This window comes from Plectrocnemia conspersa, unplaced genomic scaffold (assembly GCF_051122295.1).
Source record: "Plectrocnemia conspersa isolate PC_06_02 unplaced genomic scaffold, ASM5112229v1 ptg000013l, whole genome shotgun sequence".
Lineage (NCBI taxonomy): Eukaryota > Metazoa > Arthropoda > Insecta > Trichoptera > Polycentropodidae > Plectrocnemia > Plectrocnemia conspersa.
The window spans coordinates 17,750,073-17,764,507 of record NW_028277177.1 but is presented as its reverse complement, the minus strand read 5'-3'; the positions used below and the strand labels follow the sequence as shown (position 1 = coordinate 17,764,507).

Here is a 14,435-nt window from a genome sequence, read left to right as displayed (position 1 = left end):
TTAATATACTCTTTGGGGGCTTATGATTAATTATAGGTAAATGAATTTGCCTACTTCTTCATATTTAAGCTGGTCTATTTATATCGCGTATGAGCTTTAGTTTTGCTATATACCAGTTCGTTTTTGAGTCATTTCTACTTGCGATACTTTTTGTTTTAGTTTAGCTTCAAGATAGATGTATCGTCGTGTATTCGGAAGCGATTTTAGTACTTAATGTCATCCGTTATGCACTTAGTCAATTGTCGGTTGCTTATTTCTAAAAGTAAACTGAAAGTAATACATAGTTTTTCTTTTAAAATTCAAAGCCAAAATATGTATATGACTTAACGTTTTCCCCACATTAATCTATTTTCGCTTATAGTACTGCAATTCAACAAAATTATGACAAGGGAACACGTAAATTTAATTTTTATTTTATTATACCATGCTGTAACATAATAAAAAATCCCGCTAGCAAGAAGTATTTTTGTAGAAGGGCTTAATTGCCGAAAGTTTTTAATGAGTTTAGAAACGCCTGTCAAAAACACGGTAACACTTTTCTTATTATAATATACTACACGTAATATAATTAAATACGGCAGTATTTAAATTTAACTCCAAGATAATAATTAATCTGGTTTAATTTTTAACTCAGCTTGAACCTTTTGAGTCGAAAACTGTCACGCTGGAAATTAAGAGAACTTTTTGAATTAATTAAAATTTTGGGGGGCTTCACTGTGTAAAATTCACGCATTCGATTTTAGAGATCTATATTTCTATGGGATAGAATGGGATTAAAGTGCTAAAGCCGACGACACCTACGCATAATTCGCACAAACGCACGAATACGGTCAAAGGAAGTAATTTATCGAATCTTACACCGAAATCACCTTTGGGCAAATTTAACGGGACAGGGTATCGAACGTAATCTGAGGGGATACGAAAAGGTTGGGCAATTGAATTTGGCAAACAGTGATAAGAAGAACCCGTGAGAGGGTCAACCTATATAATACGACATATACGTAGTCCATATATGTATGTACACGTATGGCTGGTCACCAAAACCCATTTAGTTCACGCTTCTGTATTTTATTGAAGAATTCTATCGGAATTTCACGTGTACGACTTCTGGAAATGGCGTTCGATCACATCTGATTTAATATAAACGCATGTACGTATGGGAGAGAGAGAGAGAAATTATCGCCTGAGTGTGACACATCGGAGTTGAAGTGGATATTGGAATTGGTATGTGATCAGTATAAATTCTTCGTCAACTCCTAAAAGTGGATCAACTTAGAAATATATCTTAAGTGTGAAAAATGTATTGATTTTTTCAGAATGACTCAATATAAAGGCTATAAGAGATAGTTTGAAATAAGGAAATTCTCTGTTGCTTTGATTGATTATTTTTAAAAAAAAGGTACAGTATACTATAAATCCATTATTGTGAAAGATAAAGTAAAATAATGATTTTTTACTTCTTACTTGTTTAAAATTACTCTACCAAATAAACAATTTAAAGAAACGTTTTAAGAATTTCACTATATGTGCCTCAAAGTAAAATGACATTAGATAAATATCCGTAGCTCTTTATCTACGGTATGCTGTACAAGTTAAATATTTTCCTTGATACGACTTGAGCAGGGTATTGCACTTATCTTATAATTAAATATATTTAAACGTACCTTTATTTCTGGAAACGGAAAACCAATGACTGATTTTAACAAAGATCCTATTTTTTTAATCACACCTGTATGTTGTCTGAGTAAAAACAATTGTGCTTAAAGTAAAATTCAATCGGTTATCGTAAATTGTCATATATTTTTAGAATCCTTAATAAAAATAAAGTAATTTATATATTTTAAAAGGTGTTTAAATTTTTCAATGTTAAAGTGATTTTTGGCCCATCCTATACAATGTGCATATTTATATATCTGAATTTAAAATTTTAATTAGATTAAAACTGATTTCATACGTAGTAGAATCTATATGAACGTTTGGAATATCAGTGATCAAAGTCAGTACAGGTAAAACTTAAAACTTGTGTCGACCATTTTGAATTTCAATTTACGTAGTACTATCGATATAAATGGAAAATGTCCGCGATTGATCGAATGCCGCTTTTCCATCGTCGTCGTACATTTTCCACCGCATTCGAATGAATAATTTCGCACGATCGCTTTTGATGCTCATGCAAATTGATAATCCCGTGGGGCCTCGTCCAATATTTGTACAAGCGTTAAATTTATTTTGGTTGGACCACTAAATATTTTCAGTTATTTGTATTATATAATATTTTTGATTAGGTTATATGCATAATTTTGCATTATATAATTAACTATATATACGGTGACTAACACAGCGTATCAACTATATTTAATAAGTTAATAATGTATTACCTGTTAAATAAATAATCAACGCTGAAAATCGATACGTAATTATATTAGGAAATATACGTGTATGCTTTAATATGTAAAACGTACTCAATTTTAGTCAAATTACATTTCAATTACAGATAAATTCACATATACGGTTAAAATGAATTGAGGGAAACTGTTTGCTACTGAAATTTTAATTAAAATTATTAATTTAGTAATATATATGTATCAAATAAGGTCAAACATTTTTTGTGGAATGCTGACTGGTCCGACTCGGGAGCAAAAAGACAATTATTTCTAGTATGTAGCGTCTCGGATTAAACCTTTCCAGTACAGACTTCCGATCAGTCCAGGACTGAGGGTACGACTCGAATGCCTATGAATATGCATATGAGTTTTAGGGAAATGAGTTATTTGTATTGCTTTTCCTTTGCCTTTTACACCGAAGTTTTTCATTTGATGGGAAAGGTTTTTTAATTTAATGGGACGCGGAAAGGGATATATTTATTTGTGAAACAGACAATTTGTTAAAATAGCTTATTAGATACATATGAAGGGATGCACTTTGCGATGTTTATTCGCAAAGGTTTATATGCTTCATACGTTTATTGTGCAAATAATACGAGGGCTATTCCATAGGTGAAGCTACATGGTTAATAAAAGCTAATTATTTTGCGAGAAAAGAAATACTGCTGCTCAAATTCATCGTTTTTTGCTGCAATGAACAAGCAAAATGGATTCCTGAATTAAAAATAAGAAGATGAAAAAGTGTTTAGTACTGTTCTTTATGAAACTGTTATCGATAGAATAGGCTATCAGAAAAATTGCGCGCGTTGGGTGCTGAAACAAAGAGCAGGCGCGATACTTATATGACATAAATTTAATAAACTTTAAGATCCATAGTAACTATGTCGAAAAAATAATTAAGGGATGTTCTAAAACTAGTATATATAGTTTGTAAATTTACATTTTGAATATCTATAGACATTTTTATTTGTAAACTACATTCAAATATCATTTTTTTTATATACATCAATATAAAAATGTGGAAGTAATTGGATTTTTTTTTTATTTCAGGAAATCCTCGTAACAAATGTGCGTTACAACCAGGGCACAGTCTTATGGACTGGATCAGACTCGGAAATTCAGGAAAAGACCTCGCCGGAACTGGTGGAAGACTAAGAGCAATATCGCCGAGCGAATTAGCTGCACACAATACACCTGGTATAATTATATTTAAAACAAATCTAGCACTTTATTTTAACGGTTGAACCAGTACACCCCTTTTTCTCTACCTATATACACAAACTTATCATCCTTTTGTGCGAAATTGTACTTTCAATAAACTTCCATTGTTGAAATACACACATTCCTTTGGGACTGTCGCGTCGAGAGTAAAAACGTATTCAAAGTAACTTTGCCATTTTCGTTCTCTATTGTCGATGTAAAAGTGACGAAATTGAGCTCATATTTTAAACGCTTTAGGATTGTATATGTACAATAAAGAATTGTAAAACGCTTAAATGTACTTATTTTAATGCCAAAAATATAAACAAAGTTGTAAAGTATTTTTTTTGCCATCCATCAGACTAGAGGAAATAAACAGTGAGTTGATTGAAGGAGGGTCGTAAATTGCATCCGGTACTTCTTGCTTCATTTGCGGGTAACCCGGGTTTATTTTTTGCGAACACCTTGATAGAAGAAGAGGGGATAAGTTATATTATGTAGTAAAATCTAAACGGCGCCATAAAACCCAAATTGTCTTGTAATAAAATCTGACTTTTCTTTGATAAACAGTATTGCTTTATGTGGAAAACGATGGATAATGGCAATATATAGCGCAATAAATTACCGGATAATTACTTCATTTGATAATTTTATAACTTTCAACTTAATCCTTCATTGAAAATTTAATATAAATTCTTTGAGTATTATATTTTTTTAACAAATATAATAAAAAATAGTTTGTGATTAAAACCACAAGATTTAAAAATATTTTAAAAATAATTCTCGAGAAATGAGAAATCATCATTTTGCATTTTTCTCGAGAAGAATCACTATCTGGAAATAACTCTAGTTCATACGATGAGAGCATCTCTAAAATTTGTTTAGAAAATGTTACCGAATAATCAATTATCAACGTTCTCAAAATATTAACTCTGAAAGAAAACAATTATGATGTTAGATACCATTTTAATTTAATATCTATTAAAAGTTGCGGAAGCGTCGTTTTATCTAATTTACTCTCCAATTTCAATAATTATAATGTATATATAAAGTGAAGCCGACTTGTTTGTACTCCTAATATAAAACAAATTTCTGCATTCTTAGTTTATTAAATTAATTTAAGTAATTAAAACGAAAATAGCAATAATTAACCAATAAAGGGCACTGTGATTACCGGGATATCTTATTATCATTTTATTATACACGGTGTCATATTTAGCTAAATCACTCGACGGCATATCATCTATCATATTCTATCCTCTGATATTATTTTTATTAAAATGTGACATAATTTTTTTTTCCTAGAAATTTATTTTAAGATTGTTACATATTTTATTCCAGTTAATATATTTTTATTTTTATTTTTTCAGAAAATGCCTGGATTGCTATCAAGGGAAAAGTTTACAACATTGTACACTATTTAGACTATCATCCTGGAGGTAAGTTCAATATTTTTTAAAATAATAAGTTTTTTTAATTCGCTCTACAGTTTTTGCAATTATACATATAAACATATACGCGTTTGTTCTCGCCGTAATACTGCATCACGCAGGTCATCACAACTTCTGATGATTGCTTAGTTGGATCGGACTGGAAGGACGAAATGGGAAGCCGCTGCTTTCTCGGTTTTCTAATTTTTGTCTCGATACAAATTAGTCTGAAATCTCGTTTATTCAAAGTCAGAAGCGAGATGATGATGGAGGTACAATATATTCATTGTGGAAGTGATTTAATTCGGCTGTTTCTGCATATATATATACCTTCAAGAGAAGTTCCACGTCACTTCCAGTGAAAACATACTATTTTCTATTGTCTAATAATGGCATAGTTAGGCTCGGCAATGATGTAATTCTACAGTATTTTCCGCAAGTGCTTTTATTGGTGTTGGATATCCGCCCAAATACGCATTTGTTTGTATAAGTCGACAAGAAAAAATATAGCAATTAGTTATTATGACTAATTACATTTTAATGGTTCCGGTGGTCCCTACAAATATCGTAAAATACAAGTTAGGTTTGAAGCGCAAAGAGAAGCGCCAAGGTGAATTGATTATTATTTTTTTGCTCCTTTTTTTATCTAAACTTAAGCTATTTGTTCCTTTTTATATAAAAATAAATTCTCTAGATCAAATAAGTTGGTTATACTTGGCTGCGGCGGTAATTCACGCTCGGATAAATATCACCATCACGATCGACCAGTGGTGTAATCGGTGACTAATACCTGAAAGACCTGGTTTCATGAACCTTAGTGTAGTAGTATTTTAACAGAAAATTTACGCTTACGCCTATGATAAAACGACTTTTTAAAATATATAATTTAATGATATTTTTTAATTATTTCAGGTCCTGATGAGTTGATGAGAGGCGCCGGAAAAGATGCCACGCAACTCTTCGATCAGGTGCATGCGTGGGTCAACTACGAATCTTTGCTATCCAAGTGTCTGATCGGTCCGTTGAAACATCCGCAAATATCAGAGGAGGGATTCAATAGTTTATTCGAGAGCAATAAAGACAGCCCCAGAACCAAAGAGAAAAACAAATCAATGGAAAGCTTGAAAAGCTCCAATCAAGCTGAAAACGGAGGCAATATGATTAGCAACTCAATCAGCGAGGCAACGGCGAATAAAAGTTCCAGCGAGAGCAGCTTAAACGTGAACGAATCTAAAACGAGCAGCATTTCTTCGGCGAGCAATACTACGGTCGGTTCGCAAGTGATGAAGAAAGATGATAATGTCAAAAATGTTTTGTCTGAAGCTTCAAAGTTCAAATATCCAACGTTGATATTGACGAAAGCCGATTCTTTTAAATTTGAAACTTCAGAAGCAATCACTGATGATAATCAAAAAGAAACACAAATTAAGAAGACGCCACCCAAATTTGACTGGATTCAAAAGACCGATTCGATCGTTTTGATATTTTATACGAAAACTTTGTCCAATCCTCAATGTGAAGTATTGCTTTCGGAAGATAGATTGAATCTAAATATCATCTTAATGTATGACGGTCACAGTTTTACATTTTATATAACGCTGGAAGATTCAGTACTGTGGCCTTGTCAAACTACAATTAATCACGACACCGGTAAAGTTGAACTAAGCTTTCGGAAGCAAACGCCTAAAATATGGAAAAATTTTGGCAACACTAATAAATGTGATGTTAAAGAACCATCGATAATGATTGACGAAGGTCGAATATCTTGCATCATCACCGACAAGATGGAAATTAATCACAACACAAGTTTAATCATTGTGAAAATAGAAGGCGATAAGAACTTAACATTTCCTTTGGGATATCATTCTAGAGTATTTTATGACACCGAAGGTATGCTTGTTTGAATTACCTAATATACAAATGCTTATTATTATTTTTATTTGTAATTTTTCAGATCAGTTATCAAGATCATATACGCCTATTCCATCGTATTTGATGCCAGAATTTAAGCCAAACAAATGGTCACCAGATTTTATATGTTTTATGATTAAAAAATACGAGCATGGTGTGTGTAGCACTTGGTTATTGTCGAGGAATATTAACGATAAGCTCACAATTTCGAAACCGCTTGGAAGTTTTTCATTGAAAGCTGTAAGATTAGCAATTGTATTATTATTTATTACAAGCAGCTTATTAACATTATATTTTTAAATTCAGTTACAGGATGTAACACAAATATCTTTAATAGCAGCTGGAACAGGAATAACACCAATGTTAAATTTAATTCAATTTTCACTGCAACGAAGAAATCCAAGATGGTTTGTATTTTAGTTATATTAACTGAATAAATTATTGATAGAGTACATATATAATATGTATATAATAATTATGATTATTTTTGTATTTTCAGTACGAAAATTGATTTATTATTCTTCAATCGTTCTGAGAAGGATATATTGTGGCACGATCAACTGATAATATTGTCTTCAAAAGATAATAGGTATTAATTATTTTATATGTAGTTTATAATGGTAATACTAGTTTTAAAGTTAGTTATATTTATTTAATAATATTTCAAACTATTTTGTTACAATACATACGTAAAAATAATTTAATTTTAAATTAAAAGTAGATCTACGTATATATGTATGTATGTATAATAACATACTGTCTGTTTTTATAAAATAAAACAACAATTGTATTTACACTACATATACTTTTTATTAAATTACATTTGTATTGCTAATAATGTATATTCTGTACAGTGTACACTATACTAGTATAGTTGTTATTTTAAAATTTATTTTAGAGCTGTACATAATCATTAAATTTTATTTTCGATATCAATGGTCCCTTTTACTAACACAGATATATGTATTTATGTTAAGTTTCCAGCGACAGGGATCTGTCAATAATTCATCTTAAGTCATGAAAATATGTATATAACGTGTGAAGTGGAGTATTTTCAAATCAAGTATATCCACTTGAATGACATCCAACGTATTTATGAACATATCAATTACTTCTCTTCTTAGGATCTGGTTGTGAAATCATTTTTCTTGAATCATGGCTTTATTTAGGTCAATCACTCATCCCATTCACTTCACTTGAAAAGCAAACTTCTTTTTTCCAAGTGAAGACTGTTTTTTTCATATTTTTTTATAAATTTGTATGATATCTTGTGGTGTGCCTGTTTATTTTTATTGATAGCTTTTATACATACATTATTTTTAATTACACAACAATTTTAGGATTCGCCCTACAATTTGAAGAATTATGATTATACAATATACATATACCTATTCGGTATTGCCGTAATACTGTGTCACGTAATTTCCATGTTGTCTTTGAAGATCAGGCCGAACTATTAGAATACCCGACTGCTTCGCTGAATCTGGCCCGTCGTGGAAGTGAAAAGCGACTGGTTTTTCAGGATTATAACAGTTATCTCGGCTGTAGCTCCACTTTAGGTTGATCTATACCTATTCCAAGTCAAAAGCAAAGTGGTAGAAATATCAAGTTCAGACTAAAGTGCATTCCTGGTGGAAGTTCCCGAAGGAAATGATTTCAGTGCGTATGTGTTTGAGCTTATACACACTTTGAGAATTAAGAAAAATTTGACGCTCTTCCAGTTCTCGATCGTCTGTCTAATGAAAATGATTAAAAGAAAAACTAGCGTATTTGTTATTATCTATTAAATATTTAGTTAGACTACAACGATTTAAAAATCAGTGGAATTGGCAATACTGTAATTTCTATGGAATGCATAATCTTTGGTTTAGGTACTTATCAGTGGAGATATGCAACATATTCCTTTGTACTTGGCACTGACCATTAAACTTGCAGGTAGTCTGAGTCCTCTTTTCAAGTGATTTTAAACCGTTAAGTGGAGGTCTGGAGGTATAATGCCGACAGAAAAAACTTTGTTTTCAAAAAGTCCTAAAAACGCAAATAGTTTTATAAACTTTTAGTAAATCGTTGCAACAAATTTGATCGCATTTATCATGGGTGGTCCAAAAAATCTTTATATTTTTCTAAAATTACAGATATAAATCTTTATGGTAATGATAGTTTATTATACATAATATGTATAAAATAAATGTCTTAACAATTTTGTTGCTATATTAGAAAATATTTCTCTTTCTCTTTTTTCTAAAGTTACATAAATTGGTGTAAAATTAAAACATATTAGCTATTTATACAATTGAGACAATTAAATATTCCAGATTTAATAATATAAACAAAAATACAAATACTCTTAAATATTGTGCTGTGCTTTTTATGTTCCACTGTAATTTTAATTTTATTTTTCCAGATTTTCATTAACGAATGTCTTGTCTGATCCTTCGTGCGCTTGGAATGGCCTGAAAGGTCACATAAGTCAAGCAGTGTTGAAGAATCACTTCTACAAAACGTACTTAGAAGAAAACGAGCCATTGGAGAGTTCAATCGATAATTCAAACATACACGTATCACAATTCGAACAATACTTTTCAAACAGCTCAAACTTGTACATTTGCATTTGCGGCCCATCACCTTTCACTCAACTAGCGAAAACTTTGCTTACGGGTTTAGGTTACAACGAAGATAAGTTGTATTGCTTTCTAGGATGAATCGCATAAACGCTAGTGCGAACAATGAAAACGAACAAGTAAATAAAAAACAATATCTTCTAAAAGAGCAATAACTACTTAACTAATTTACTAGCTTAATATTATTTGTAATGAAATTTAAATAAAAATATATAGCAAAATGTACCTAAAGATCATTTCATTATTTTTTAGACCAATTTTTTTGTATGTAAAACGTAGTCTAAAGAAAATTTGTATATCTGTATGATGAAATGTCTTATTTTTTATGTGATATTTGTCTGTTATAATAATATCCTACATTGTTGTATAATAGATAAGTTATAAAAATACTACTATATATTAATTTTCAATGCACATAAGATATAGCAATATCGGTATTAGGTCACAAAGTATTTGAAGAACAATTTTAAGGTTAATCTATAAAAAATAATAGTATTTAGTTTTTATAATCCTTACGGTGGTAGCATAACAGACAAATACTCTTGTATATTATAGTGCTATCTTGTATTTTTATGGTGTGATTTTATATGATTTTTCCAATCATTTTGCATTTTAAAATAATTTATTGTTAATTTTTACGCAATTAAATTGTGAAAAGGTGCCTTATATGTTTTGAATTATTGGACCGTGCAAAGCTTTTGTGGAAAGATTATGTTGAAAGTATATTATATTATATTCTCCATAATAAATGTGTAACAAAGTATTATCGTTTTATTTTTATTATTAGTTGTGTTATTGTAAGTTTTCTCTGAAATAAGTTGAGCTATGTTTAAAATTTTATTAGTGAGTATCCATGAAAGAAGTAGCTGTGTATGTTATTATAAACAAATGTTATATTATACAATAACATGTAAAAAAGTTCATTTAGATAAATCATATAGCACTAGATTATAACATAATATAAAACAAGCGAAGAAGTAGAACTATTGAATGACAACAATTAGTTAGATTTAATGTTATAAATGATAAATTTTGGAATGCCCTTTTTTACAAAGGCGATTTGATTATAATAGTGATAAAAGCAGTCAATTTTGATGTTAACCGATATACTAAATTTTCGTTTATATTTAAAATATACAAAAATATTTCCTCTGCATGACTAAATACACCTCAAAGCTTTTTAAAAAAAAATGGAAATTCATCAGTAAATTGCCTAATAACTAAATAAATCTGCTTCACATCTAAATTTCATGTGCATTTTGAAAAAATAATTGTAATCAAAACAATGACATTTTTTTAAAGAAATTGATGAGCTGCAATATTTATTACTGGTCCAAGATTTTATATATCTTAGATCCGCCCTATCTTATGATGGAAATTGCAGTACAGAAATAATCAAAATAATCTAGATGTCTAAAGAAATGACGAATATCTGACTTGTAAAACTCTTGTGTTTTTTTAATATATTTTTCTCTGAGCCATGTCATGAACCTTGAGAAAATATGAGCGAAAAGAATCAATGTTAAATAGATTTGGCCCTAGAAGAGATTGCTACTTTGATACCATGGATCTCAAATGTACTCTAACCCAGTGCTATTCAGACTTTCTGGTATTAGTTTTCATACATTGATAGTCCTGCTAATTCAGGAACATTAATAGGGACGTGATATGAGAAGGGAGAAACATAAAGTAAAATCGATAATATTACACTAATTTAGCCAAACATCGCGAAAGTTTTGGTTTTTATCATTAATTTGTCATTTTATTTTGAAAATACATTATTAATAATAAAAATAATGTACAAATTGGCATTTAAGTAGTACAGCTACAACAGATAGCAAACAAAGCAGGTGAGTTGTGGACTTGAGAGAAATAGTAATTGATAAATGTATTTTGTTAAATTCCGGTAAATTGGGCGACAGAAACGAAAAATCCTTGCACGCTTAGCTTTATTGTAAATATTAGTAGAGCCTACATTAAAACGAACACGTATACTAAATTAAAAACAATTTTATTTTGCAATTATTAACTCATATTATAATATATATGCAATACAAAGTATGTATAAATGATATATTAACATATTTTGTAATATATTGTCTATCGTACCTCAAACCCTTTATAAAAAATGTTTTGTCAGCTTCTTCGTAACATCTACGTTTTCGCTGATGTTGAAAATCTGCTATAGTTCTCTCATAATCAACATCATAGTTCCGTTTAGTGTTCTATGATAAACACACCACACGTTGGAGATAAAAATCGGTGAAGCCCTAGTTCTATTATTTCTTAGGCGACCTAAATAAGCGTTTGTAAACCATTCTAAAATCGGTTCTAATTCATTGGATAAATGATTCTCTAGTTCAGAAATAGAATGTATATCTTGTTCTGGAACAAATACAAGTAAATCAGTTTTGAATTTAAAGAAAATAGCGCATCAGAATTGTATCCGATCAAAAGATAATAATATAAAGCTAAATTTCGAAGATTTTATGCCAGATGAAAAAAAGCAACCACTTACGTTAGCTCGTGGAAATAAGCAAAGCTTGATGAATTGCAATTTCATATCAACATTTATATTTTCAGGATCAAGTAAAGGCCACATTTCATTTATTATATAAAATAATTTTGTGTATGTTTTAATAGTCTTATTAAGTAATAAACAAAATAAAACAGTGACAACTCTTAAACGGCCTCTATTCCTTTTACTACAGAAGAAACATTTTCTAGAATTAGATATAATATTTCCGTATGTACGTATGTATAATTTTATATTTTAATATGTAGTAAGTCGTGTTAATTAATTAATAATAGCGCCGTGTTAATAAATAAAACGATAAAAAAAGGATTTGCATTACATATTTAATTGTATTGCATTATTATCGTATCGTCCAGAAGATCATCACCCAATTGTCCACTGCCACGAACGCTCAGAAAGTGGAACTATATTGATTTAATGTAAATAATAAGAAGATTAACGTAATCGAAATTAAAAGCAATATATCACTAAATAAAATAAACGACCCGTAGGCAATTTCGGATAGGACTTGGTTACCGGTTTTAAGCCGATCTAAATTAAATTTGAACAAAACTCTTCTTCAAATTTACGTGTATTTTTGTGTTGTCTTTTAAATTTTTAACGTATTTATACAACACGTTACTTAGCTTTTTGACATGTGAGGGCTTGCGTATCACACCTTTTCTTACTCGCATCTTGTTTGCCGACGTTTCGACCACCGATGTTGGGGTCATCATCTATGGGGTAATTTTGACCTTATCTCAGCTGCTGCAGACTTTTCGTCGTCATTGATTCGATATTGTATTTTAATATTTTTTTCGTTTGTTTGTTACTAAGTGAACAACAGGTGCATTACTTTTCGAATTGGTAATCATTAGTTAATGAAGATCTATTTTAACATTTACCTCTTCAAATATTCATGTTAAAATCCACGCTTAAGACATACATTTCCAAAATTTCATCAATTAGAGAATTCACCGAATAGTTAATAATTAAGTACTCCACCATTTCGACTAGTTCTTCAGAAGTAATTGCCGCATAATTACTTAAATTATCATTAGCAACTAATGTTGCAACATCTGAAAGGTATTTTTAAAAATTGGGAATTGTGCTTCGGAGACTTGTTTAGAAGCAGTACATTATTTCAAATTTGTTCAAAGCATTTATATTTTGTTTCTTTATCCACACATCGGTGGAATCTACTAATTAATAGTTTTAGCAGTTCAGTGATACTAAAAGTATTCGTTATTAAGATTAGTGATACGACTTAGTGATACCGCAAGTGCTTTTGAAATGTACAAAACAATAACTAATTGCTTAGTCAACCTTCTCAAATACCGAAACGGTTTTGAAATGTTGTTTTAACATTACTGATATGCAATTTATCTAAATATTTTATGTGTAATGGGGGGTGGGGGTTGGAACCAGGCTCTGAATATCTGTATACATATATACATATATAGAGACATATTTAAATGAATAAAAATAACAAATTTAATAAACATACTCGTGAAGGAAAAGTCTTGTTTCATTGGTTTTATTTTGCCAGTTTGACTAAATGTAAATCTAATTTTTTTTTATCCGTGATTTAAACTTAAAAAATAATTGCTTCTAATAACTCAGCGTTTAGAAGCTCTTAAATCGGATTTGATTATTTTAAGCGTGGTAAGTAATTTCTCTTCAACTATTATTACCCGGAAGAAACGGAGTTTTCGGGTGGAAACAAACGAGGATGGAAAAATTTTGAGATTAAAAAATACATAAAAAAAAGAGATTGACGTATTTTTGGATACAAACATTGCAACACTTGATTGAATGTAATCTGTTTCGCATAGTGGCAATACTGTCAACATCGTTGTATTCGGCTTTAAGTTAAGTTGGGTAGTCAAAGAGTTTGGACGGAATGCGTTGTTGGCAGCCACAGCGGTCCCAGATGTAAAGAATATTTTTGTAAATTGATACAAAATTACTTTGTTCTTATATAACTTGTTTATAACTGTAATTTGCATTTTAATTTGTATTTTGAATTTTGAAAGTAATTATATGTTGGTGAGGTGACCAAACGTCTTCCTTAATTTGTTTGTACTCCTTTTACCTTTATTTGCCCTCCTTGAACAAACAATTCTGGAATGACCATTTTTTAGCTACCTACAGCAATCTTCTCGAAGAAAAATTCCAATATGGCCTTTTTATTTTTAGTGTCCTTTGATATTTTCAAAATGTTTGTATTGTATTATATTATATATACATAGCCAAAAAATACGTTGAATTTACGTTTTATGATCCTTGTATGATAATATTTTTTTATTATTTCTTAACATTTTAAAGCAACACATATCCCGTAGAAAATTTCCAATTTCGCTTATTATTATCT

The 14,435-nt window shown here is 30.1% G+C and overlaps 1 protein-coding gene across 4 annotated transcripts in view; it reads left to right on the top strand.

Moving 5' to 3' along the window:
• LOC148227455 (cytochrome b5 reductase 4) overlaps window positions 1-10,307 on the top strand; it is a 128,285-nt gene extending 117,978 nt beyond the window's left edge. For all 4 annotated transcript variants that reach the window (XM_088201482.1, XM_088201483.1, XM_088201484.1 and 1 more), the window contains 7 exons: window positions 3,435-3,581; window positions 4,955-5,023; window positions 5,927-6,904; window positions 6,969-7,165; window positions 7,232-7,332; window positions 7,425-7,514; window positions 9,330-10,307. In XM_088201482.1, coding sequence (XP_088057608.1) covers window positions 3,435-3,581; window positions 4,955-5,023; window positions 5,927-6,904; window positions 6,969-7,165; window positions 7,232-7,332; window positions 7,425-7,514; window positions 9,330-9,627 — 1,880 coding nt within the window. In that variant the 3' untranslated portion in view covers window positions 9,628-10,307. The remainder of the gene's footprint in view (window positions 1-3,434; window positions 3,582-4,954; window positions 5,024-5,926; window positions 6,905-6,968; window positions 7,166-7,231; window positions 7,333-7,424; window positions 7,515-9,329) is intronic.
• Window positions 10,308-14,435: the final 4,128 nt, after the last annotated feature.